The following is a 24242-nucleotide window of genomic DNA, read 5'->3' as shown; positions in this document are numbered from 1 at the left end:
CACGTCAGCTAAACTGCATTTTAACTAATGATATGTTTAAAATAATCCAGATAGAATAACCATGGAATAAACTCAAAGAAATGGCTGAGTTTATAATCAAATGCTTCAAGCGTTGTCTGGCTAAAAATATCCTAAATGTGTTCTGCAAGTGCCAGTCAGGGGAGAGTTCACAAAGATGAGCAGAAGGTTAACTTTTAATTAAAGGACTCAGCAGCTCACACCACCCCAAGTTCTATCTGATGACAACTTAACACTAAGTAGTCAAACCAGAGTGTGCAGGTACAGTGCACTTCCTCCCCGTGTTCCAGGGCAGGAACAACCCAGACACAAACCTCAAAGGCTGTAACACACTCACTTGCCATCTTTGAACCAGTGAATGTCAGGAACAGGGAAGCCTTTGGCTCTGCATTCCAGGCTGATTTCCTGGTTGAGGATGACTGCAACTTCCCCAGGGGTATCAGTACCTATTATGCTCGGGGGAACTTCAGAAAGACAAACATTAAGGAAGAACAGTGAGTGCAAGAATCTATTTATGACGAGATGAAATTTACTGCCTGCTTAAATATCAACTGTTTTTCCAATCACCAACTTACAAAAAAACCCCAAACAAAACAAAAACCAACCCCCAAACCATGAACTGACCTAGAATATCTAGGTTAAACAGCTTCTCAGAACTTCCTGCCACATTTATGGCTTTGCAGGAATATTGTCCAGCATCCTCAGTAGCAGCTTTCAGGAGCTTCAGTATCTTCCCATTGTGCAAAATCTGGACAGCACTGCTTTCCACAACCTTAAAAGAACCCGAGACATCAGCCTTATGTGATCCAAGTTACATCAGCCAAACAGCACAGCTGGATTTTTATAAGAAAATGGTAGTTTTAGGTTTAGGGATAATCTGTTTCCCCTCTCAGTTACAGCACTAATCCCCTGCACTGCTGCAATCTGTTCAATATGGTTTGGAGCTCACAGCAGGCAAGGGGGGAACCAAAGAAACCCCCCATCCATCAGCAAGGGGCAGTCACAAAGTGCATAAAGGGCTCTCTCCTCGTCTGAAACTGTGACTTATCAGCTACAACTGGGAGCAGAGGACTCAAGGATAAATCCTGAGGAATTCAAATAGCCTCCAACAGTTCTTATTTCTCCACCCATAAAATAAAGAAAATAGCATAGTTGGTCCCCTCTGGAAGGACTCTGGCATCCGCAATACTGGAAGATTATTAAGGCTAATTCCTAATGGAATCCTGAAAATAAAGAGCTTACTTTTCACTTATTGAATTCATGGATGAACCATATTTAGCTGGTTTTTTGTGGAGGTGTTCTTAGTGCACTATTAAGCACATAAAGGCAGGTACATGTATTTACTTCAGTCAGTTTTCACACCAAGCACTTCAAAGTCCCCCCAAAACTGAGTGAGGCTGCCTAATTTCAGTAATCACACATACCTGGATATCTTCTTTATACCAGGAGATGACTGGGAAGGGGTTACCAGTTACTTCACAGAAGAGACTTACAGGGTGATGAACAACCACAGACGTGTTTGTCACCTTTTCTTGATCTCTAATTTCAGGAGGAACTGCAAGAAAACTCAAAGTCATGATTTCCCACCTTCTCCTTCCTCCCCACTGTCAAGGATAACCGTAATCCAAATTTCTTAGACCCTTTTTATTCCCTCCTCAATGTTTCCTTTTGCCTTTTGCCTCTGGGCATATCTTCCTATGTCTTTTCTTATTCTTCTCAAAAAACAGTCTTCTCTTGCCCAGTAATGGACTCCCAGGGAAATTCACTCCAACAGAACAACCAGTAACATTTTTAATCTTAATACTGAATCTTAATGTTATTTAACCTTAAATTTAATCTTAAAATCTCCTGTTACTTGTTCAGCAACATTTGTTTAGCAAAGGAAGCAGATTCCAGAGTCATCCTTCCTCTTCACTGCTCCAGTCATGTTCCAGAACACTTGTCTAATATTTATCTCACTATGGATGCAAACAGAATGGCCTTATGTGGTAGATTAGAAAATCCCAACCCACTGACAAGTCCTGCTGGCACAGGATGGAATTCCTGCTTTTCTCAGGATAAAGATAAGGATATAATAATCCTGCTCACAGGCATCAGCACTATCATGGGAAGTGAACAAGGCTGGAATAAAAGTGCTCTGTACAAATCAATACCTCAAGGCCACCCATGGAGGTTTTGTTTTCTAATGAGGATTCTGGAAGAAGAATATCAGGAACAAAAGTTCTCCTATCCTATGTTTAATCATATAAATAACTTTTCTCATATTTAGATCTGAAATGCAGACCTATCCCCCAGTCTTTAATCTCTACGGTACAAAAGTCTTCATTTGTTATTTGCATTGAAGATTTCAAGTATAAATAGTCTGAGATGCACCTGGCTCCTGGAGCAAAACAAAGATGGTTTGTTCCTAAAGTCATGGAGAACAGAAACAACAGAAAAAAACACAGAGAACATCTGAATAATAGAAATGCAAGTAGTCAGATCAGCTTTTATCATTTAACGGCTCATGGGCAGACCTGGGCATGCAATTCCCAACAGTAACATCAAAGAGATTCTTCCAAAGCAGTTCCCAAGGGTTGTGTTTGTTCTGTACCGTTCACTTTGAGGCTGTATTTCCTCTCAGCGCTCCCAGCCTCGTTGGTGGCCACACACACGTAGTCCCCGCTGTGCGAGGGGGTGACAGCAGCGATGACCAGCAGCGTCCCGTCCTCCAGCACGGCAATGCCTGGCTCTCTGCCCGTCAGCTCCCTCCCGTTGTGGAGCCACCTGATGGCAGGCTTTGGAACACCTAAGGAGGCAAAGGGGGAACTGCCACAAACGCTTCGCTCGGCTCACAACAAGAGAGGTTCACACAATTCCTGCTGCTTGCTGGAAGTCTTACTGCAAGGACAACACATGTCCTTCCAAGAGGAAGCCCCAGCTGCTACAGGATGATTTTAACATGAAAAATCTTAGTCCCAAACATTATAAAATCCTTTTGGCTTGCAATGACTTTCCACAAAACTTCCACACACGGTGGTTATTTAAATTACCATTAGCTTGAGTTTTTCCAAATAAAGTATATATGGAAAATACTGTGTGGATTGGACATTTTTACAGGAACTTAGTAATTTTCAAAGGTCAACAGCAAAAGATACTTCTGGAAGTGGGAGCAGTGGCACACACCTCTAGCAGGGCACGGGAATGCCACGCGCTGGTTTGCCACTCTCTCTTGGAAGGGACTGTTGTATGGAGGGTCCAGGTCCTCGATACTGGGAGACTCTGAAAGAAAATCAGACCCCAAAAACTTCTTGATCTCTGCTCTCAAATGTAAAAATACAGTTTGGCAATACACAACACTCAGTCTCTCCCATCCACACAAGGTCAGACTCCAATAACCCCCTTTACACTGACTGGAATGTGTATCATACAAGCAGTCTTATTTCAACGGGAATATTTAGGAAGCAAGCGATACAAAGAGGCTTTCAAATGTGACTGCAAATAGTTCTCTTGAAAACTATATTGCTATATTTATTTTGAAAGCAGTGTTTCTGAATAATCTGAAAAATACTACTGAAACTGCTTTTCCCCAAACATTGGTGCTACTGCCATCCTTTGTTCTCGAGCCTCATTTCGAACTCGTGTGCAGGCTGACAATACACAGAGAATATTACCTATAATTACATAAAGTTACTGAGAGTTCTTTGTTGTCTGTAAAAAGTGCTTCTCAGCACCTCTAATCCAAAGGGATCAGAACACTGCCTTTAGACTACTGCAAAGAAGAAATAGTTCCTGCTCAGCTGAAGTCAGTCACGCTCCACTGATGCCTGTGACCCCATGACAGGTGAGGAGTTACACTATGGATTTAAACTGGCACATTGACCACTGTTACCCCATCACCATTGCAACACCATCTTGCTATTTAAATACATATAGAGAGAGTGTTTCTTTTTTCTCATTTCTGCAAACTCTCCAAAGAATATTTGCTTATTCTAATTTTCCTTAGTTAACATCAGGACATAACATCAAAAACAGATGTGGATGTTACTTCACGTGACAGTTGGCAGGAAGAGCACTGCCCTCCCAGACACCAAGCAGAGAGCACTGGCACGAGATCCCTGCTGGCCAGGCAGGAGCAGAGCAGCTGGCCAGGCAGGGGCAAAGTACCTGGGCAGGCAGGGGCACAGTACCTTGTCAGGGAGGGGCACAGTACCTGGGCCGGCAGGGGCACAGTACCTGGCCAGGCAGGGGCACAGTTCCTGGTCAGGCAGGGGCACAGTTCCTGGCCAGGCAGGAGCACAGCACCTGGTCAGGCAGGGGCAAAGTACCTGGGCAGGCAGGGGCACAGTACCTGGCCAGGCAGGGGCACAGGGGCACAGTACCTGGCCAGGCAGGGGCACAGTACCTGGGCAGGCAGGGGCACAGTACCTGGCCAGGCAGGGGCACAGGGGCACAGTACCTGGGCAGGCAGGGGCACAGTACCTTGCCAGGGAGGGGCACAGTACCTGGGCCAGCAGGGGCACAGTTCCTGGCCAGGCAGGGGCACAGTACCTGGCCAAGCAGGGGCACAGTACCTGGCCAGGCAGGGGCACAGTTCCTGGTCAGGCAGGGGCACAGTACCTGGGCAGGGAGGAGCACAGTTCCTGGCCAGGCAGGGGCACAGTTCCTGGCCAGGCAGGGGCACAGTTCCTGGCCAGGCAGGAGCACAGTACCTGGCCAGGCAGGGGCACAGTTCCTGGGCAGGCAGGGGCACAGTTCCTGGCCAGGCAGGGGCACAGTACCTGGCCAGGCAGGAGCACAGTACCTGGGCAGGCAGGGGCACAGTACCTGGCCAGGCAGGGGCACAGTTCCTGGCCAGGCAGGGGCACAGTACCTGGGCAGGGAGGAGCACAGTTCCTGGCCAGGCAGGGGCACAGTACCTGGGCAGGGAGGAGCACAGTTCCTGGCCAGGCAGGGGCACAGTACCTTGCACGTGCAGGGTGAGCTCGGCCGTGTCGGTGCCGGCGGCGTTGCTGGCCACACACGTGTAGCTGCCGGCGTCGGGGGCCTGGGCACTGCTGATGGCCAGGGCTCCGTCCAGCCCCAGCCTGAACTGCCCCCCGCCCACGGGCACGGCAGCCCTGCCCCTGAGCCAGGTGACCGACGGGGCAGGGACCCCCTGGGCACTGCAGGGGAGCTCCACACGGTGCCCGGCCTGCACCTTCAGGACTCGAGGGCCACGCTGGATCCTGGGAGGGACTGAGGGACAAAAGGCAGTCACAGAAACAGGGAGGAAAAAAATGTACAAGATCATTCTTAAGGTAGAGAGAGCTGGGGGGGTTCACCTGGAGAAGGGAAGGCTCTGGGGAGACCTGAGAGCTCCTTCTAGTGCCTAAAGGGGCTCCAGGAGAGCTGGAGAGGGACTATGAAACGGAGTGACAGGACAAGGGGGAACGGCTTGCCAATGCCAGAGGGCAGGGTTAGATGGGAGATTGGGAAGGAAGTCCTGGCTGTCAGGGTGGGGAGGCCCTGGCACAGGTTGCCCAGGAAAGCTGTGGCTGCCCCTGGATCCCTGGAAGTGTCCAAGGCCAGGTTGGATGGGGCTTGGAGCAACCTGGGCTAGTGGAAGGTGTCCCTGCCCATGGCAGGGGGTGGGACTGGGTGAGCTTTAACAGTCCCTTCCAACTCAAACCATTCTATGATCCCATGAAATTCTTTTCCACTTTTATTATTTTAGAAAATGTCCTTCTTTGTTCACCAAACCCCAGTTTCCTCAGGAGACTATGGAAGCAGACCTGCATGTTCTCTGCATAGAATAGGATGCAAGATATCCTGGTGCTTGACTTATTTGAAGAAGTCACATTTCAAATTCCACTGCATGACTCCCGTGAGCACTGAAATACTCGGAGCACATTTGAAGAGCTGTAGGTACTGGCTCCTCATAACACAAAACAATTCAAAAGCTTTTATGATAAAGTTAATCACGTTTTCCTTTTGACATTTTAATTTCCTTCCCCTAATCCCTGATCTTTGTATTCTTCCAAACACAAGTTCAGACAGGGAGATAAAATATGACTGGAAGTGATTTTCCTGGTCCTAAAGAATAATCTAAATCCACCCTAAGTCTTTTGCCACAATGTTTTTCTTTCTAAGGATCGTTGGCAATAAAAAGACTTAAAAAGAATGTCTGAAACAATAACAAGTGACATTTTTCCAGACGTGTCACTGTGTGAGTGGGTAAGAGAAGGAGGTTGGGGCCCCAGTGTGGGGAGAGCAGGGGAGAGACAAGGGAGTGACATGGGATGATTGAAGGAAAGGGGAAACTCTGCATGATGCAAAATTCCATGTGGAAACTTGTGGTTGATTAACCTTGGAGTCCCAACTCACCATGTACACTGAGCCTCACGGACTGAGTCACGTTCCCAGCAATATTTGTGGCGACACAGAGATACATTCCACTGTCTGAAACTTGGGTCTCGCTGATCTTCATTGACCCCGAGGGTAGGAAAGTGTGTCTGGAAAAATAAGAAGCAGATAAACCATATAAACATGTATGGAAAGGTGAATCACCTCTACTTACACACTGCTAACGACTGCTGTGAGCTCCAGTAACAGCATTCTGTGCAGTGTCACTCAACTAGGACTTACATTTACTCATTTTTTCTACTTACTGAGCCACTACATTCAGAATACACAGCAAACATCTAAAATCTAAGCTCCAAATTACAAAATTTGAATTCCAGCTATTTATAAGACATTATAATGTGACAGAGGCAGAGAAAAGGAGCTCAAAAGTTTTTGCTCAGCCCAGGTCAGTGAGGTCAGAAAGTTAAATAACTTCTCATACTGCTTCATCCTGGCAAAAAATGCTATCAGGTTGACTCAGGATGGAAGAGAGGTTCTGATTCAAAACTGGCACTTCTGATATTTCCTGCAACCCTGGCATTATCAACACCATGCTCCCACCAACTGAGCCAATGTTTCCTGATTCCTTCTCTGCTGCCCGTATCTTTCCAAACATTTTTGGGTTTTTTTCTTAATAACCCCAAAAGACAAATTGCTGGGGCTACTTCTCCCTCTCGATTTTGTCCAGTAATTACATTTGCTTTCTGATAAAAGTGCCTTCCTTTCTGATTTCCCTCTTCCTCTGTTTACTGTACACATTGCTAACATGATATTTGGGTGGTCTCAAACCATTTTGTTTGGATTAATCTTTAACTTTTGCTGCCATCTGTAAACAATTCTATGGAATGGGCTGAGCTGGACTTCAGTTACTCTGAATAACTTGGATCTCACCACAACAGCCATGAGCAAGTAGCCTAATTTATCAATGTCTCCTGAGGTAAAACAAGGACAAGGGACCAGGAATGCAGATCTGTCAGTGCAGGCAAGTGCTCACGGGACACAGCAGAGAATTCCACATGGATTACTACCCACAACCCAAGTGCCTGTGCACGAGCCTCCTTCACCAGACACGGTGGCCAAGGAGCTGCTGAGGCTGTCCCAGGCTCACTGGAATGGCTCCAACGTGCAGATCTGGCCACAAGGGAAAGGGGCTCGTCTGCCGATTCCTTAATTCAGCTCAGACCCTGGCTGATCCTTCCAAGGATCACTGGGAGACACCAACAGGCACAGCTGTCACCACGGTGTGCCTGTGCCTGGCCCTACCATTCCCTGTTCTATGGATACAGCTGGAGGGACCTGGAACACCAGGAAGCACCAGCACAGCCCGTGGCAGTCGCTGGCACTTCAATGGGGAACATCTAAGGATAATCAGCTGCTTGTCTTGTCTCCCCCTTTGTTCTGGACCACACTAAAACAAGGAGGGAGAACTCCAACCCTGCTCCACACTGCACACAGGACAGTCCCCAGCTCCTCGTTCTCTCAGGCTGTCAGCTCAACACTTCACAAGCATTTAGTTGTGCTTTCACATGTTCAGGAATATCTGGAGAGGTTTTGGATCCGAAACACGGTGAGCAACGAGCCCTTGTGAGCACACCCAAACATTTATTGTCATCTGTATCCTGCTGACAGCCCAGAACTCATCTGAATCACAGACAATGCTCCCCTGAGCACAAATGTGAAGTGCATAAGGAAAGAAAACCAGTTTTTAAACATCTCTAATCATGGTCAGGTGATGTGGGTCCCTGGGCAGCACCACCACAGTATGAACAGAACAGGATCCCTTCCATCCTGGCCCCCTGAGATTGCACACAAGCACCCTGGGAACGGGAGCTGTGCAGGGAAGTATCCTTGGGAAAGAGGGTTTCAAGAGCCAGCACACGAAGTCATCAGGCAGGACAATGCAACACCTTCTGAGTGATCCTGAGGCAATCAGGAGTCACACCCCTCCCACAACCCTGACAGCTCAGAGGCCATTTCACTTCTCTTTGGTTTTCATCAAATGTTACCTTGGAGAGAAGGGAGATATGAGCTGCATTTCTCTGGCCCAGCTAATGATGGGGGGTGGCAAACTCTTCACTTCACAGGGCAGTGTGACATCTTCCCCTGCAGTCACTGAGACCTCAATGGGTGCATTTCCCTGCTGGTCTCCAGGCCTGGACACTCTGGGTTTCACTATAACATGGAACACATTAAGAAGCTGCAATGAATAAACACATTTGCACAAATGTAACACCATACGATTTGACTTCAGAGCAAACATCTACTTTTTTATCAGGTATAAAACATTACAATCCTATTTTTAATGACTTGTCTGCAGCAGAGATAAATCCCTGCAGTGCTGATGTAGCTCAGGCACGGGCTGATGCCTCCATGCAATTCCACAAATACCAGAAAGACAGTAGTATCCACCCAAAAAGCTGGATAGAACAGACACAAGTGCTGAGCTCTGTGTTGCACAGGTAGTTTGAAACTACTCCCTGAACTCTTACACTGCAGCACCAGTAACTACAAGCTATAAGAGCCTCACAAAGCTCACCAACACCTAAATCAAAGTTTTAATAATACTGAGAGATGGCAGGAAGCTTTGGGACTGGTGAGATTAATGGATCTTCATTCTTCTATTAGTGGGAAATCTTGTTCCTACACAGATGCTTCTTATCCACTTCCATAAAAGACGAAATTATGTCCAAGTAAGTAGAGCCAGGTTTAAACCCCACGTGCACTGCGGGTGTGTCACTCCCAACCCACCTGAGGGGGTTTTACCACCCAAAGGGGGTGCCCAGGGTGTTTTACCACAGCAGGGGGGCCCAGAGGACACGGGGGCTGAGTTCAGCTCCCACCTACCATAGACAGTGAGCTGGACCTTGCGCGTGGCGTGGCCGGCGGCGTTGGTGGCACTGCACGTGTACTCCCCGCTGTCCTCCCCCCCGGGGGACACCACGGACAGGCTGCCATCAGAGCCTGCAGAGAACCTCACACTGCTGGGAAGGATCACTTCTCCTTTCTGGGGAAAAATCATTCCACATTAATTCAGAAACTTGGCCCCGAAATTCCATTTATACAAACTAATTCACTTCTACTAACTTGTCGCGGCCCTGGAGTGCCACTTTCTAAGCAGTAACAAGAGAAACACAGGGATTCCTGTGCAGAAAACTTGCTACATTTTACAGAACACCATTCTTAAAAGAAAATTAAAAAAAAACAATCAGGATTTCGACTGAGTTAATTTTGACATTGACTTCTGATGTCAAAATGGATCTTTACACATTATATAAACTGTCAGTCAGCAGATTCTTCCTTGTCTGCACTGAATGTTATTAAGTGATAATTAAGAAAAACCACTCCTCCCGTGTTCTCTTCCCTCCCAAACCAACAGTTAACCATGTTCTATTCCTTCTTTGAAACGAAGCTGTTTCACATGGTCCCAATCAGCTACATCTGCACAACTTCTGAGGCCCTACAGTGCCTTCACAGCCATGTCATGTGAGCTGGAACATAGCCCAAATAACTGTTACTACCAGAAATTATTCTGTTCAAATAGGGGGGAAAAAAGAGCCTGACTTTCAGAGAAATTCCCTGAAAGACTGAGGTCCTCCTCAGTGGACATTGTGTCAAAGATATGGCTGAAAAGTGACAGGATGCCATGATTAGATACACTTTCCTCAGAGGAAAAAGTCCTCTTAAAGCTCCAAGAGAAAAATGAACTCTCAATCTGTGGCAGGCTGCCTAATCTCAAATTATCAGCTCCCAACAGGAACAATTTCTGAAGTGTTAAAAACACCCAGATACAGCCCTTGCAAAGAACAGAACACTGAGCTATGGCAGGAGCACGGCCAAAAGTCCTGCTCGGAGAAACAAAAGCAGTTCTGAACAAACAGTTTTCCAGGTCCCTCACATCTGACACTTTGGGCCATGTTCCTTGCATACAGTTTTTATGACAACTAAATGATGTGTTCAATTCATCTTTCACCATGGACCAGCTCAAAGGTGAGGAATTACCTTGGACCAGGCAATGGATGGCTTGGGAACTCCGCTTGCTTTGCAGGGCAGTGTCACTGGGATTCCTTCAATGGTGCTGAATATCTGCTGTCCGTGCTGAATGACAGGTAGGACTACAAATAAATGCAAATATTGAAGACTTGCACAAGACATTTCAGGCCATGGCACAGCTATTACAAAATTATCCTTATACTACTTCCTACAGGCAGCAGGGTTTGGGACTGTTCAGCCTCTTCTCCAACCCTAACAGGGACAATGAGCAGCCACTCTCCCTTCCACTCTCCAGCCTTTTGGGACAGGATAAATCCCTGCTCACTACAAAGCATGATAGCCACAGCCTGATCACTGCATTAGGTACATGCAGTCTTGACTGCAGGTATTTCACTGACTGCAATTAGTGCAGTAAGGCTTTGTCACATTATCCTCTGACAACATTTTAGGCTTCACTTCCCAAAATCAGTAACAAGAGACAAGAATCCCAGCTCCCTTGGCTCAACTGAGCTGCCTTTGAATTAACAACAGAAAAATAAAATCGGATTTAAGGCTACAATACCAAAACCTAGAAATATCTAAACACATACAAAGGTGTTTCTTTTTGTTCCCAAGTTCTGGAATATCCAAAAAACTAATGCTGACATGGAAGACCTTATGAGTACTTGCTTGTATTAAAGATTTACAGCTATTCTTAACATAAAAGGATGTTCCAGAATCTTCAGTGAAGTTTAAAATAAACCTCCCATGATTAATTTAACATGTGAGCAAAATTAACACGTGAGAAACCATGAAGTGCTTGTGGCCTCACAGACTTAACACAGATATCTTCAGCTGAAATGCAGATGGGTTTCACCACAGTGCTAACACTTCGTCTTGCTGTCAGTGCAATTTTTGGCATGTTTTAATTAAAGAGAAAAAATAAGGGGGAGGAGAATGGGGATGACACCAAAAACAACAAACAAATTTTGAGTCTTGCCAAAACTCGTAATTCATTTTCTTTCATTCTACTTCTCCCAGGAGCTGTGCTTCCTTACACCAGTTCTGAACCACTCTGACAGCACTTTTCATGGGTTTCCACTTTTTAATAAAGATGAAGAGTGCACAGCCTGCCTTTGGAGGTGTTTAAAAATGAGGATGTCCTATGATCACAAAACAGTGTTGTTTGATTTTACTTTAAAAACAATATGGATGGCTCAGCTCTTCCCTGTGCAGGGGAATCTCCCCTCATGTTCCTTTCCAAAGTTATACCATTACAGCAGAGGAATGTGAGACATCAGTGCCACTGCCCAGCTCCAGTGCAGCTGCTGGGGGTGAGTGTCACCCCTTCCTGCCCCCCCTCCCTCACCCAAGGGCTGTTCCTCACCGTACACGTTGACAGCAGTGGTTTTGTTGCTGGTGCCAGCCACGTTGGAGGCCATGCAGGTGTAATCCCCCCCGTCCTGCAGCCGAACCCTCTCCAGGTGCAGGCTCCCGTCGCTCCGCACGCTCACGTAGGGGTTGGGCACCAGCTGCCAGAAGAGGGATGGAACATTTTACTGGCAAGAATACTTGGGATAATATTTATTTGGGGATGCAGCGTGGCTTCACTTGATTATTTCACGTACATAAAAATTCTGCGTTCGTGGAGATTTTTACTAGAGCTTTTCCTACTTTCCACCTTTCAGGGAAACGTAATTTTAATGAAGAATTTTGGCAGCACCTCGTATTTATTGCTGTATTAAGATCTGCAAGAGCAACTCTGCTCTGCCACAGCACATCGAGAGCTGCCATTTGTGCTTTTAATGGGGAACCCCAAATTTAGCTGAATTATTTCACTGCATTTGAGTTGGTTATTCCAGTAATTCAGCTTGGTCACAGATCAGCTCTTGATGAGTGCAATGACATGTTCTTCCACAGGCAGGTCATTTGTCTTTACAGTTACCAAAACCTTCCAAATTCCATATCCATCAAATAGAAGAGATCAGCCCTGCAGCAAACCATTGGGAAGGACAATTATAAGTTCCACCAAAGAGTAACCCTCTAAGTGTTCTATATCCTACAGGAATACCAGAGATCCTTGAGCTTGGCAGCACAGCCTGGGCTCACAGGAGGGTTGTTAGAAAGCAAAGTTGTTCCAGTCACACTCAGATGAAGAATTCTTCCCTAAACACAACTTGCTCCAACACCTTCCTTGGAGTGCAGCTTTTCCCACCAGCTTACAATGACAGGAAACCAGCTCTGCTACACAGAGGAATTAGCAACTCAACAAGGAGGATCCTGCCAGTATTCCCCCCCTCCTCACACTCACACAGCCTGAGAAAAAGCCAGTAGTTCCCAGAGGCACCAAAACTGAGCAGGAAACTCCAGTGAGGGCCAGGTAGTGCCAGGTTCTGGCACAATCAATTTAATTCCAGCTGTGGAGAAATGACTTCAGGGAGAAATGAGCAATCGAGATAAAAAGCAGCTCCACAGGGATGTGAAGTCAGTAATTTCACTGTTGAAGAAATGAGGTTTCATGCAGAAAACTAACCCAGGTGGGGTGTCTACATCACCTTTCTGGAATCTCCAAATGGCTTGGGTTGGAATGGACCTTAATGATCATCAGTTCTGTCTGCAGGAGCAGTGAACTGGCAATGGTATGTTCCCAAGGGGAAAGAAAGCACAGTCATTATTCACACTCTGAGTAGAGCACCACTAGGAAAGGAGTACATGGAACAGGGGTACTGGCATTTACCTCATCCCATCAGCAACAGGAATAGCCATGATGTTAAAACACCTTAAAAACCTACAGAAATTTTCCAGTATGTTTATTTAAATTAAATATGTTTATTTAAATTTAAAAAAAAAAACCAACCCAGGGAAAAATAAAAGCTTTTGCATTGCCACAGTTTAATTTCCAGCATGTCATTCTGGTAGGTACATCCCACTAGCATTCCCATATTCAGAGCCCAAGGCTGAAATTTATGAGCCACAAAGCTGCATAAATGGAAGTAAAATGGAAGTAAAAGGACAATTCACCAATACTTTGGTTCACAGCTATTTTCTAGATCTTCACATCTCCCATTCTCTCATCTGTGCTTCAGGGTCAGAACTCCCCAGCATGGGCAGCGACCACATTAACTTTTGTAAATCAAACCAAGCTGATATTGTGCCTTGAAGTGTCAGTTGGAGCTTTTCTGTGCCAATAAATCTCACAAGAAACGAAGCAGTCTTACCACCACACTGTTTTTAATCCACCTCCTGTCTGGAATGGGGTTCCCAGCAAGCAGAACACATGGCAAAGTGAGCTGCTGGCCCTCAAGGACATTGGCTGTGGCTGGGCTTGCTCCAATCAGAGGTGTGACTTGAACAAAAGGAAGAATGAGTAGAATTATTAGGAGTTTTTATATTTCCACACAGAGTACTAAAATTAGCATTACAATAAAGGCAGGGAAAAAAGAGAAACCAAAGTAGGGGTGGGGTAGCACAGGAGAGAAGGGAAGCTGGAGAAACACATGCAGTGTGATCCTTAGCTGAAACTGGATTCAGCCAAGGGTTTCCCTGAGAACTCCTGTTCCCTGACACCAAGTTGATTTTTCCTTACTGGGGTAAAATATTGAAGAACAAAAGTAGCAGGTTTGGAGAGGACAAAAAAGAAGTGGCCATTTCTTCAGGCATAAAATTATGAAGGATTAGAACAGAGATGAGAGCCCAGCTGAAAATCTGGGATGATCTTTAAGGTTCCTTCCAATCCAAACCACTCTGGGATTCTATGATTCTATTGTCATTTATTGTCTTGTTGGATCACAAGGGTTCCTTCACAGTTACACCAACACTGGCACAAGCACGTTCATTGTTGCCCTTTTTGGGTTTTTTTTAAGGATGAATTAAATGGCAGAAGCCCCATCATTACAATGACTTTTCACTCCTCATTAAATTCCCTTAGGAAGAAGAAACAGAAGACAGGACAAATCCTGTTTAAGGTCTTTGTTACACACACAGGTGGAACTAATTCCAACTAGTGCAGCCAGTCAAAAGACAACACTCTTAACATGCAAAATCCACAGAAATCAATGACAACATTCCGTGTAAATGCTTCCTAATTCCGTGTGTGTGGGTGACATGGAAGTAGAGCACACAGACAGGTCAGCAGGGATGGACATAACCCCCAAACCCCCCCAGCTCCCACTGACACCCCCACTCTCACCCAGTCCTGTCACTGTGACCGTGGCTGGGCGGGACTGGATCCTCCCAAACTGGTTCTCAGCTTCACAGACGTAAATGCCCTCATCACTGACCCACAGATCTAGAGGGGGACAGAGAGATCTGACTGCAGCATCTGCAAGCAGTCCATAAATGATATATGGCAGTACATTACATCTCTGCACTACCACAGGAGTGCCCTGACTGGGCATATTGCCCAGTACACCTGCAGTGTTTCTGCATGTGAAGAGACACCCACAAAATACTCCCTGTATGCACAGCAGAGAGGAACTGCTTCACCCCACCTGACACTGTCTAGAAAGAAATTCAAAAGCTAATTAAGAAAACAGAATAACATCACTTATTGTAAGGGTGACTGAAATGCTGCCAAATAATCAAAATCACAAAGCCACTTGCAGAGTGTTATTACCCAAACTAGGACTGGTCTAACATAGTGAGTTTAGAACCAATTCTCTCCAAAACCCCAAACAAACAAAACCAAAACAAAACCAAGAAATCAAACAAAACCACTAAACCCCAAACAAAATCAAAAACCAAAAACCAACCAAACAAACAAAAAAACCCACAAAAAAACCTCAGCTCTCAAAAAAACACAATTCTCTCAAAAAAATACTGAAAATGAAAACCCATAGCCCCCAGATATTTACACAAAGATGTAATAACTTCCATGAAGAGTGAAGCCAATAACCAAACACAACTGATTTCACAAGCTCATGGGAAAAGGAACTGCATGTCAACATGAAGTCAGCATCAGAAACACAACCTGGGATAGGAATGCAGTGTTTTCACCAAGTTAACAGTGATACCAAGCTGTGCAGTAACACTGCACTGCACACGTCCCGTTCCCCTGGAAGGTTTTGTGTCCAAGCTCAGGGTACCTACTGTGAAAGGCCAGAGCCCCTGTCCTGAGCTGGCTGGTGGCACTGGCAGTGAAGGGCCTGGAGAACAGGGGAGCCCCATCCAGCCTCCTCCAGGAGACCCTGGGCTCGGGGTAACCCTGCACGTAGCAGGGCAGGGTCAGGTTGGAGCCCAGATCCGCGGATTCATCGCTGGGCTCCTGCGTGAAAACGGGGGGAGCTGGGGAGAGACACACACACACAGGGTGACCTGGGGTTCAACACAGCCCTCACATCTTCTCACACCGCTGCTGACCTCAATTTATGTCCCACCATGCACAATTACTCTGACATTCCCAACTCTAGGAACACCTAGAGTAGCCCTGCATGCTGTTCTCACACTGGGAGCTCAGAAATGGGATAAACATCTCATAAAAATGAAGACAGAGCCACTCCCATCACACAGCCCTGCATACTCAAGTGTTAGGGTTGTTAAGTTCTCCTCCCCTCATTGCTTCAGAAGATGCATGTCCCTGACAGGAACACTGAACAGCCACAAGCAGATGGAAAGCATTAGGAAAAGAGGAGAGGAAAGGCTGAGTTACAACAACCTCTCACAGTAATTCAAGTCTGTATAATAAATTCTCTATGTGCAAATTTTGTTAGGTTGAGGTTTGAACAGTTTCCTCCTCCTCTGCCTCTCTCTTCCTTCCCATAACTTTATGCTTTGCAAAAGAATCAAGGAGTGGGCTGGAACAAAATGATCTTTAAGGTCCCTTCCAACCCAAAGCAGTCTATGATTCTAAGCTGGAGCCCAAATGGGACAGGGAAACAGCTCAGTCAGCACCACCCAAAAGTGCTCCCAGCACACACACAGGTTATAGGTACCTGTGAGAAAGGCTCAGAGAACCAGGGCACCACTCACTGCCCAGTGCAGACACTGGAACTGGAGTGTTCCCAGCAGGTCCCAGTTTACTCACAGCCAACATCCAGAGTGATCTTGCCAGAGGCTCTCCCAGCAGCGTTGGAGGCCACACAGGTGTAGTCACCAGCATCCAGCTCCTGTGTTTCCTGGATCCTCAAGAGACCCCGGGGAGGATCAATAATGAGAAATGCTGATGCCCTCAACTCTAAGTCACCTGAGTCCAGACAGAAAGAGGCAATATAACTGCATATATCAACATCAGAGCTGTATTTATCAGAGTTATTCCAACAAAACAGTGCCCAACTTTGAGATGGGTCACAGCATGGCTGTGTGAATTCAGCAGATGAGAACTCTGACTCCCACTCAACTGAGTGGAAGAAATCATTCCCACATTAAATACATCCTTTTTTACTGATTGGTTCCATAAGGGAAACACAAACCCAAGTAGCTCTGGGCAGAGATCAGCACTAGGCAGTGTCTCAGGCTGTATTTCTCCCTCTCCAACTGGAGGCCACATGAAAACAGGACATCAGAGGCTACAGAAAAACGTTTTGTGACTTTTGCAGCATATAACTTAAACATTTTCTGACAGAGGAATGAACCTTATGTAAATGGGCAAGAGGCTCAGCTTTTTTTTTTTCTTTAATTACCTATGCTACAAAAAATAATTCACTGTATTAAATAGGAGCAGGAATTTATGCCCTAGAGGTCAATGCCATTTATTCTAGATTTACTGAGTTTCACAGGTCTGTCATTGGTTGAATACTACAAAAACCTTCTGAGAGAAATGAAGTCACTTCCAGATCATTGCTCTAAATATTGCTGCTAAATAAATAAACCAAACACCAAGCAATAAGCACACCTTTAAACCATTTAACTTGGGGGGCTGGGATTCCAGTTGTTTTACATTCCATAATAGTCGTGTCTCCAAGACCAACCAGAATTTCACTCTGAACCACAGTCAATGTTGGACCCTCTAAAAAGAAACAAGATAAAAAAAATAGTTTTTTCTAAAACATAAACAATGAAAGACTCTTATTTTGTCTTTTTATATAGAAGAATAATTGCATTAAAAGTCATTTAAGGTGACAGATTAACTCTGGGAAACTTGGAAAAGTAAAGAGCATCTGAATCACATGTAAAATGTGCAGGGAATGAAAGGAAATAATCAGGAAAGTTTCATTATGTAGGAAGTAAAAGCATCAAGAGTCACTCTCCTTCTCCAGCCAGATGTTGGTCACCAAACATTTTAATGCTCTGCTATTAATATATGAATATAGTATTTAGATACAGAAACACAATTCCTTTTCCAACAACCTACTCAGGTTCCCAAGCCCATCCCACAGCAAACCCACGTTTTTAAGCTTAGAAACAGCATGAGAACAAGAAGCCCCAAATACCACCTAACAGCACCAGTCAGGTTGGAACAGAAACCCAAAGGGACATTTGAGAGCTGCTCAACGTATTTTCTGACATTTCTAACACCGTGTTTTCTGCCCAGTTCTACTCATTCCAGCAGTCCCTGATGATATACTAGTTTGCCTTTTTAACTTCACTGCCTTGTTTCCTTCACTCACCAATGTATGTGAGGGTGGATGTCTGTCTGTCTGTCCCAGCTGAGTTACTTGCCAAGCAGCCATAAATTCCTGCATCTTTGGGAATTGCCTTCCTGATGATTAAGGTGCCTTCTGGGGTCAGTCTATACCTGGGAACACACAGGGCAACAACCAAAATGATTAAAAAGAGCAATGGTTGTATCCACACTTCGAGCAGTCACAGCAGCAAGACCAGATGGTTTATAAATAGTCTTGCTGGATTTTTTCTCATGATAAATAACAGTATCTTCCAGAGAACAGCACTACATTTTGTGAAAAGCACTTATTTTGTAAAGAAAAAAAAAACCTCCCGAAGAACAGAACTGAAGTGTTTCTATTTTAGAGATGAGATATTTGCAATTAAAGACTTATTAAAAGTGAAAGTTGAGGAAATATTCAGGATATTTTGGCATTATTCAAAACTTCCTTCTCACATAGGAAATGAAAAGAAATAGAGAAAACTGTAACTCCCACCTGCTTGAGCCAACGATAAACATATCATTGTGTGTCCACACGACTGTTGGCTTTGGATGGCCTGTTGCAGAACACCTGATAGACACCTCAGAGCCTTCTGTAAAAGTCTGGTTCTTGGGGGAAACAACAAGCCTCGGTGGTTCTAGCAAAAGAAATCAAACCCAGCAATTAAAAATGTCTGTTTAGAGAACACAGGCTACAATAACCACTTTATACCCATTTCCAAGAAGTGACAAAGCAATCCCATGAGGGCAGAGCCCACTGTGCCTTCCCCTGGCACAGTCTCCCAAACCCCCAGCACAAAACACCTTTATCACACTGCAAGGCAGGGTTCAGGTGCCTTGGGCCCACCCAAGATGGGATTTTAAAAAGCAGCAACAGAGACAATGTTGACAAATATAAGACAATGAGCAGCCTGCTCTGGGGAAGGTGGAGTGGAACTGGGTGGTCTTCAAGGCTCCTTCCAACCCAAACCATCCTGTGATCCTTAGGCAGTGACCCCCAAAGCCCTTCCCCACAGCAGCAGCCACTTTGTCCTACAGTGTATGTGATTGTGCCTTAGTTAGAGTGGCAAGAAGGAGACTCATCCCCAGAGATAAAAACTAAGCTGAGGAATGAAACTGGCTCCTATGACATGAGTAGTATCAATCTTCCTTTGGAGCTCTGCCTTTTGCTAATCACACTCTGTACTGATCTGAATTCCTCTGGGGCTGATCGTTCCTGTAGCAATCACAGGAGGAAAAGCCTGAGCCTGTCCTTTGGGAGAGTCAAAGCACACATAACCCAGGGGTACCTCACCTAGGGCTGCTCTGCACAGCTCATTTTTATTACCCTCAGAGGGAATTACACCATCCCACAGACCCAGATGGTGTTTGATATGTTTTAGTGGCTGCTAAGCAGAAGTGTGTGTAAGAGCCAGCACACACAGCCTGTTTGGGTAGGTGTGGTTTAATGCATCAAGGACAAGGTGCAGGTGTGATGCTGTGCAGTGTCCAGGTGAACAGCACTCGTTGTTCCAGTTCCATCTGTCATGGACAGAAACAGAGCACTACTACAAATGCCTTTGGGGAAGAATTAATACCATGTTTTTGCCTTACATCTCTGGGAGGAAGATTACTGCCCAAATCCTGTGTTGTAACACCACTTGCTTACAAAGCTGCTCACTAAAAACCACAGTGTTCTTGGCCTGGAAGAAAAACCTCCCTGCAGAAGACTCTGCTGCTCCTGGGACAGAAGCAAGGCAGGTTCTGCCTCCTTTCAGAGCACAAACTTTGGAGTTTAGCCAGCAGATTTTTAGGCAAATGGCATTAAAACACAAAACTTGGAAAACAATCTTCCTCCTCACAATCACAGCACAGAGAAGGGGATGAATGACTGATAATGAGATATTAGATGATTTTTCAAGTGCTCAACCATCAAATTACAAACACAGAGAAGAACAGCAGCAGATCTCTTCCTCTTTTACAGGAAGAGGTTTATCAGGAGTAGCATAAGTTTAGGAAATACAGGTTATTAAGTCTGTAGGCATTATCAACTGAGCCACTGCTGACCCAGCAAGGAGTAGTTTTGTGCTTGAGTTTCATGACTAATTCCCGGCTGTTAGTGTCTCATGGAAACTTATCTGTCTGCCCCTAATTAAGCACATAAACCTCTCTTTGGAAGAGAAATATAATTGCTGCTTGGAGAGGACTCTTTGCTGAGTGCAGCACCTGGAGAGAACTGGCAGGACTTTATTTTCAGTCATTAACTAAACATGAGAACTTGTAAAGGATTCTGAGATCTGTAGGAATAGTGAATGCAAACCCACACTGCTGCACTGCTAAGGAAGAAAGTCAGTAATAAACTGCAGCTGACTTGCACAGTTGCAAAACTGTAAACACAGATGCAGATGATGGTTGATCATTCCCTTTCTTAAACTGATGCACAGTGACCTTCCCAAGTTTATCAGTTGTTCACTTGTAGGGTCAATAACAACTGCAGGGTCCCAAAAAGTCCCTCCTGTGTCGTGTAACAGCTCTGAAACCTCTGAGCCCCCAGAGAAAAGGCACCAGAGGAAGGCAGAGCTGTAGTTCCCCAGAAGCACCAGGACTAAATCCAGATCCAAGGGGGCAGGGAGGGGCCAGAAATGGCAGCACATTACAGAACTGTCCTTGAGTGGTTCATGATGTGCACAGATGCCTCAGCTGGTTTTATTTGGTTTGAAATCCTGCCCAGAGTCACTGGGGGTAATTCTGCAGGCTCTGGGCCCCAGGAGGATCTCCTCTCCTGCTGGGATTAGGAAACTGTCTCCAGTGGCACTCACACAGTGTGCTGTGGCACTGCTGCCCACGTGTGATACTAGCACGTGAGAAGATAAAAGAAATCTTAATTAATACTGTATTTTTAATAAAATGAATAGAAGAAAGTCAATATACACAGCTGGAATAAGATACTGGCTAAAAACAGTGTGACCACATTTGCCACCAATTAACCATCTTGTTTTCTTGCCCAAAGGAAGGCACACAGAGGGGCTTTCCTGTATGTCAGGTCAATTGAATTTCCTTTGTTTTGTTGTCTGTATCACAGAGGTGAAGAGCTGTAGACAGAAGCAGAAGCACAAGCTCCTTACAGTGTCCATCCCATTCAAGGTTGCAGAATAAAACCCTTTAAACAACACAGATCATGTGTAAAGCTTCTTAAGAGACCCCACCTGCAGAGCTGTCTCCAACCCTGGGGAACAACAGCACAAGGACGTGGAGCTGCTGGAGAGAGTCCAGAGGAGGCCCTGGAGATGCTCCAGGGGCTGGAGCCCCTCTGCTCTGGAGCCAGGCTGGGAGAGCTGGGGGGGTTCACCTGGAGAAGAGAAGGCTCCAGGGAGAGCTGAGAGCCCCTTGCAGGGCCTGAAGGGGCTCCAGGAGAGCTGGAGAGGGACTGGGGACAAGGGATGGAGGGACAGGACACAGGGAATAGCCATTCCTTGTGGCTAAGTAGCACAACTACTTATTCACCCACTGCTCGAGGGAAGAATCAACAGTGTTTTGGTTTGGAAGGGCCTCCAAATGATCCAAAGATCATTTATTCCATCCCCTACCACAGGCAAGGACACCTTCCACTAGAGCAGGGTGCTCCAAGCCTCAGATAGCTCCAAAAACAGCCCAGAGGGAAGCACTGAAGGCACTAAGCTGCGTTTTGCTCCTTAGCACAGACACCTCACGTTCGTTTTACTTTAAATCTCAAATAGCAACTAAAGCAGTAATATTTCAGTTTTATTCCCTTTCTTGTTTTCTCAGTGTTTAAAGAGCTCAGCAGAGTATAACAACTTTCTCCTTGCCCATTATCCCAGTGTGTATCCATGGATCCAGGTGAACAACACTCACACAGAGAACTCTCAAAGCCCAACACGTTTATCTGTATTGTGTCTTTTCAGAGAAAAGAGCAGAGAAAATTCAGGGTTATGCCAAGGAGGTAATGCTCCTTTTGCCCTCCTGGGCAGTCTCTTCCCTGGAATTATTCCATTCTTAATGTGACTGTTCATGCAGCACTTCTGTCACCCCTTGGCTTGATAAAAGATCCCTTATCAAACTGTTATTACAGCCAAGACAATTCTTCAATGCCCAAAGGCAAACATACACTTGATTTCTGATGTGGGCAGGTGGAACACATCATAAATGTGCTTATTTCCTGCAGGTGTGGCTTAGCTGCTTCTAGCAGAGACCCCTGAATTATTCTTGTGTTCTAGCACCCAGTTGGGTGCTGAATTATTTATCACTGCCATTTGCAAGCAGGTGCTGAAAATGCCTGTCAGATGTGATGGTGATACCAGACAGTCATTTAAACATTTGTAAATGATAAGGAAAGGAAAGGAAACCCATCCTGGTGTAGACAGAACAGTAAGTACAGCACATATGATTTTATTCCATCCATACATTCAGATAAAGAAATCCAAGTGAACGGGGTGCTGACTTCACTTCTTGTTAACCTGCTGCTGCAATTCATCATATGCCCAGATACTAAACTCAAACATCTCTACTGTCACCAACCTAAACACAAGGCAAAGCTGTAGAAGGTCTACACATACACAGCTGTGTTGTAGAGGGAAAAGACAGTTGCAGTCATTAAGGTAACTCCTTCCCTGGCTACTCTGACTTAAACCAGAACACGTGAAAAAGCAAGACTGGCATAAAATCACATTTACCATCACCCAAACTTCAGGGATCTGAGTTTTAAAGGTGTAGTTGAAATTCTTGAATGGGGAAGGAAACGAAAAACCTACAAACCCAGCACAAATCAGTCTCAGCATGCACACTGTCTCAGCTGAATAAAAAAGAAGCCTAAATTACTAAATTTACCCTTAAAATCATTATTACTTACATGTATGAAAGTATCAAGAACAAAAGAAGCTACCACAACATGCCATAGTAATTCAACCTGACCAATATTCAAACAGGCAGCTCCCACGGCACATTCCAGGCTGTTGGCACAGCTGCTGGCACCACAGCCAGGGCAATGTCCCCTCTCAGAAACAGCAGCACCAAACCCAGCTCAAAACAAGGGGTTACTCCAACCCACTCCAGCAGGGAGAGCAGATGCCAGGCTATTTTTAGAGCCACCAGCATTTGTTCTGTGCCTCAACCCCCGTCCCAGAATGAAAATGGGGGTGAAAGCAGTGTTTATTCTCTTATGATCCAAAATTCAGAGATCTACATGGAACTGTTCCAGCAATAATAAAGGGCTTCAATCTGAATTTAATTTGACATTCTGAATTACTTGCAACTACACAAAGCCCGAACCCATCTCCATCAATTAACAAGACTTCAAATTTCCCTCTTCAGCTTGTTAATAATGACAAGCCCATAAAGCTTTTGCTCTTACATCTGGCCACCCTTTACTCTTTGCTGCCAAACAGAAACTGGTTTCTGAAAACTGCTCTGGGCCCTACCAAGCACTACAAATTGTACGTGACAATCACACAGTACCTCCAGGAATCTGAGGGAAATCATTTTGTCCAAGCAAATTAAAGTGATCACAAATAACAACAAGGCATGCAAAGCCTTTGGATACCACTCAGCTCCTGCATGAGCTCTTGGAAAGGCTGGCAGTAGATTCCTTTTTCCAAAAAAATGGAGGCAGACACTGCTGCTGAGACCCGAGTTCAGCTGCAGCTCAGCATTTCCTGCATATTTATTCTGTTCTAAGCACCTTTCATCAGAAATCAAGGAAAACATAATTCTCACCTAAGCCTGAAGTGCCCAAGAGGGTTCTCCCAGACATGTCTGAGAGCAGTACCAGCCAACATGTCATTTCCAACTATCCCCAATAATCATCATACACAGATAAGTGATTTGAAACTCAGTATTCTGCTGTGGCAGCAGTAAAACTTCTTTACCTTTACTAGAAAAAAACTGCCAGAAGCAATTTGGTCATTGAGTTAAAGCTCCCAGCTGGCCTACAGACATCAGGGAGGAAAATCTAAATCCCAGGAAGAGATGAATGAGGGAGGAGCTGCTTCTCTTGCTGCCTCTGACATGCTTGAATGAGTGTCTTGATGGAAAAAGCCTGTAGCATTTAAAACTAAGTTTTCCAAATGTAGGGGAGTTGAGCTCTTTTCATGGCTCTTTTCCCCTCAGCCTTGTTAGAAGTTTAAGCTATTGAAATCTAAGTTAAGTTAGAAATTAAGTTATAACTCTGCTGTATTTTGTAATAAGTATGCCCTACACGTTTCATTGCACAACTACTTGTTCCCCCTTGTTAACCAATATGCTCCTCCTGTAAGAAAAACTACATCCCATTAATAAGTGTTACAACTCCACTTTTGACCTTTCTCTGTTTTGGGCACCTTATGCCAAGCAATTCCATCCAGTATTTATTTTTTCCATA

General features: G+C 45.3%; 1 protein-coding gene and 1 long non-coding RNA gene across 6 annotated transcripts in view; both read right to left on the bottom strand.

Annotated features, from left to right (window-relative positions):
• Positions 1-24242, bottom strand: part of HMCN1 (hemicentin 1) — a 160943-nt gene that overhangs the window by 87787 nt on the left and 48914 nt on the right. For all 5 annotated transcript variants that reach the window (XM_051793418.1, XM_051793434.1, XM_051793425.1 and 2 more), the window contains 18 exons: positions 18387-18528; positions 17895-18022; positions 17180-17293; positions 16373-16531; positions 15439-15633; positions 14540-14638; positions 13569-13696; positions 11738-11882; positions 10381-10493; positions 9226-9385; positions 8388-8553; positions 6364-6491; positions 4963-5235; positions 3184-3279; positions 2612-2806; positions 1443-1573; positions 643-790; positions 356-482 (listed from right to left, as the gene is read on the bottom strand). In XM_051793418.1, the coding sequence (XP_051649378.1) occupies positions 356-482; positions 643-790; positions 1443-1573; positions 2612-2806; positions 3184-3279; positions 4963-5235; positions 6364-6491; positions 8388-8553; positions 9226-9385; positions 10381-10493; positions 11738-11882; positions 13569-13696; positions 14540-14638; positions 15439-15633; positions 16373-16531; positions 17180-17293; positions 17895-18022; positions 18387-18528 (2647 nt within the window). The remainder of the gene's footprint in view (positions 1-355; positions 483-642; positions 791-1442; positions 1574-2611; positions 2807-3183; positions 3280-4962; positions 5236-6363; positions 6492-8387; positions 8554-9225; positions 9386-10380; positions 10494-11737; positions 11883-13568; positions 13697-14539; positions 14639-15438; positions 15634-16372; positions 16532-17179; positions 17294-17894; positions 18023-18386; positions 18529-24242) is intronic.
• LOC127474349 (uncharacterized) lies at positions 4130-4446 on the bottom strand. The gene is made up of 3 exons (XR_007905819.1): positions 4380-4446; positions 4326-4348; positions 4130-4187 (listed from the first exon to the last, which is right to left on the bottom strand). It is a non-coding gene; the product is annotated as an uncharacterized LOC127474349 (long non-coding RNA).

Source organism: Manacus candei, unplaced genomic scaffold (genome assembly GCF_025592945.1).
Source record: "Manacus candei isolate 608988 ecotype Guabito, Panama unplaced genomic scaffold, ASM2559294v1 h1tg000005l, whole genome shotgun sequence".
Lineage (NCBI taxonomy): Eukaryota > Metazoa > Chordata > Aves > Passeriformes > Pipridae > Manacus > Manacus candei.
Note: the sequence above shows the minus strand (reverse complement) of the source record. Positions and strands in the feature narration are given on the sequence as shown.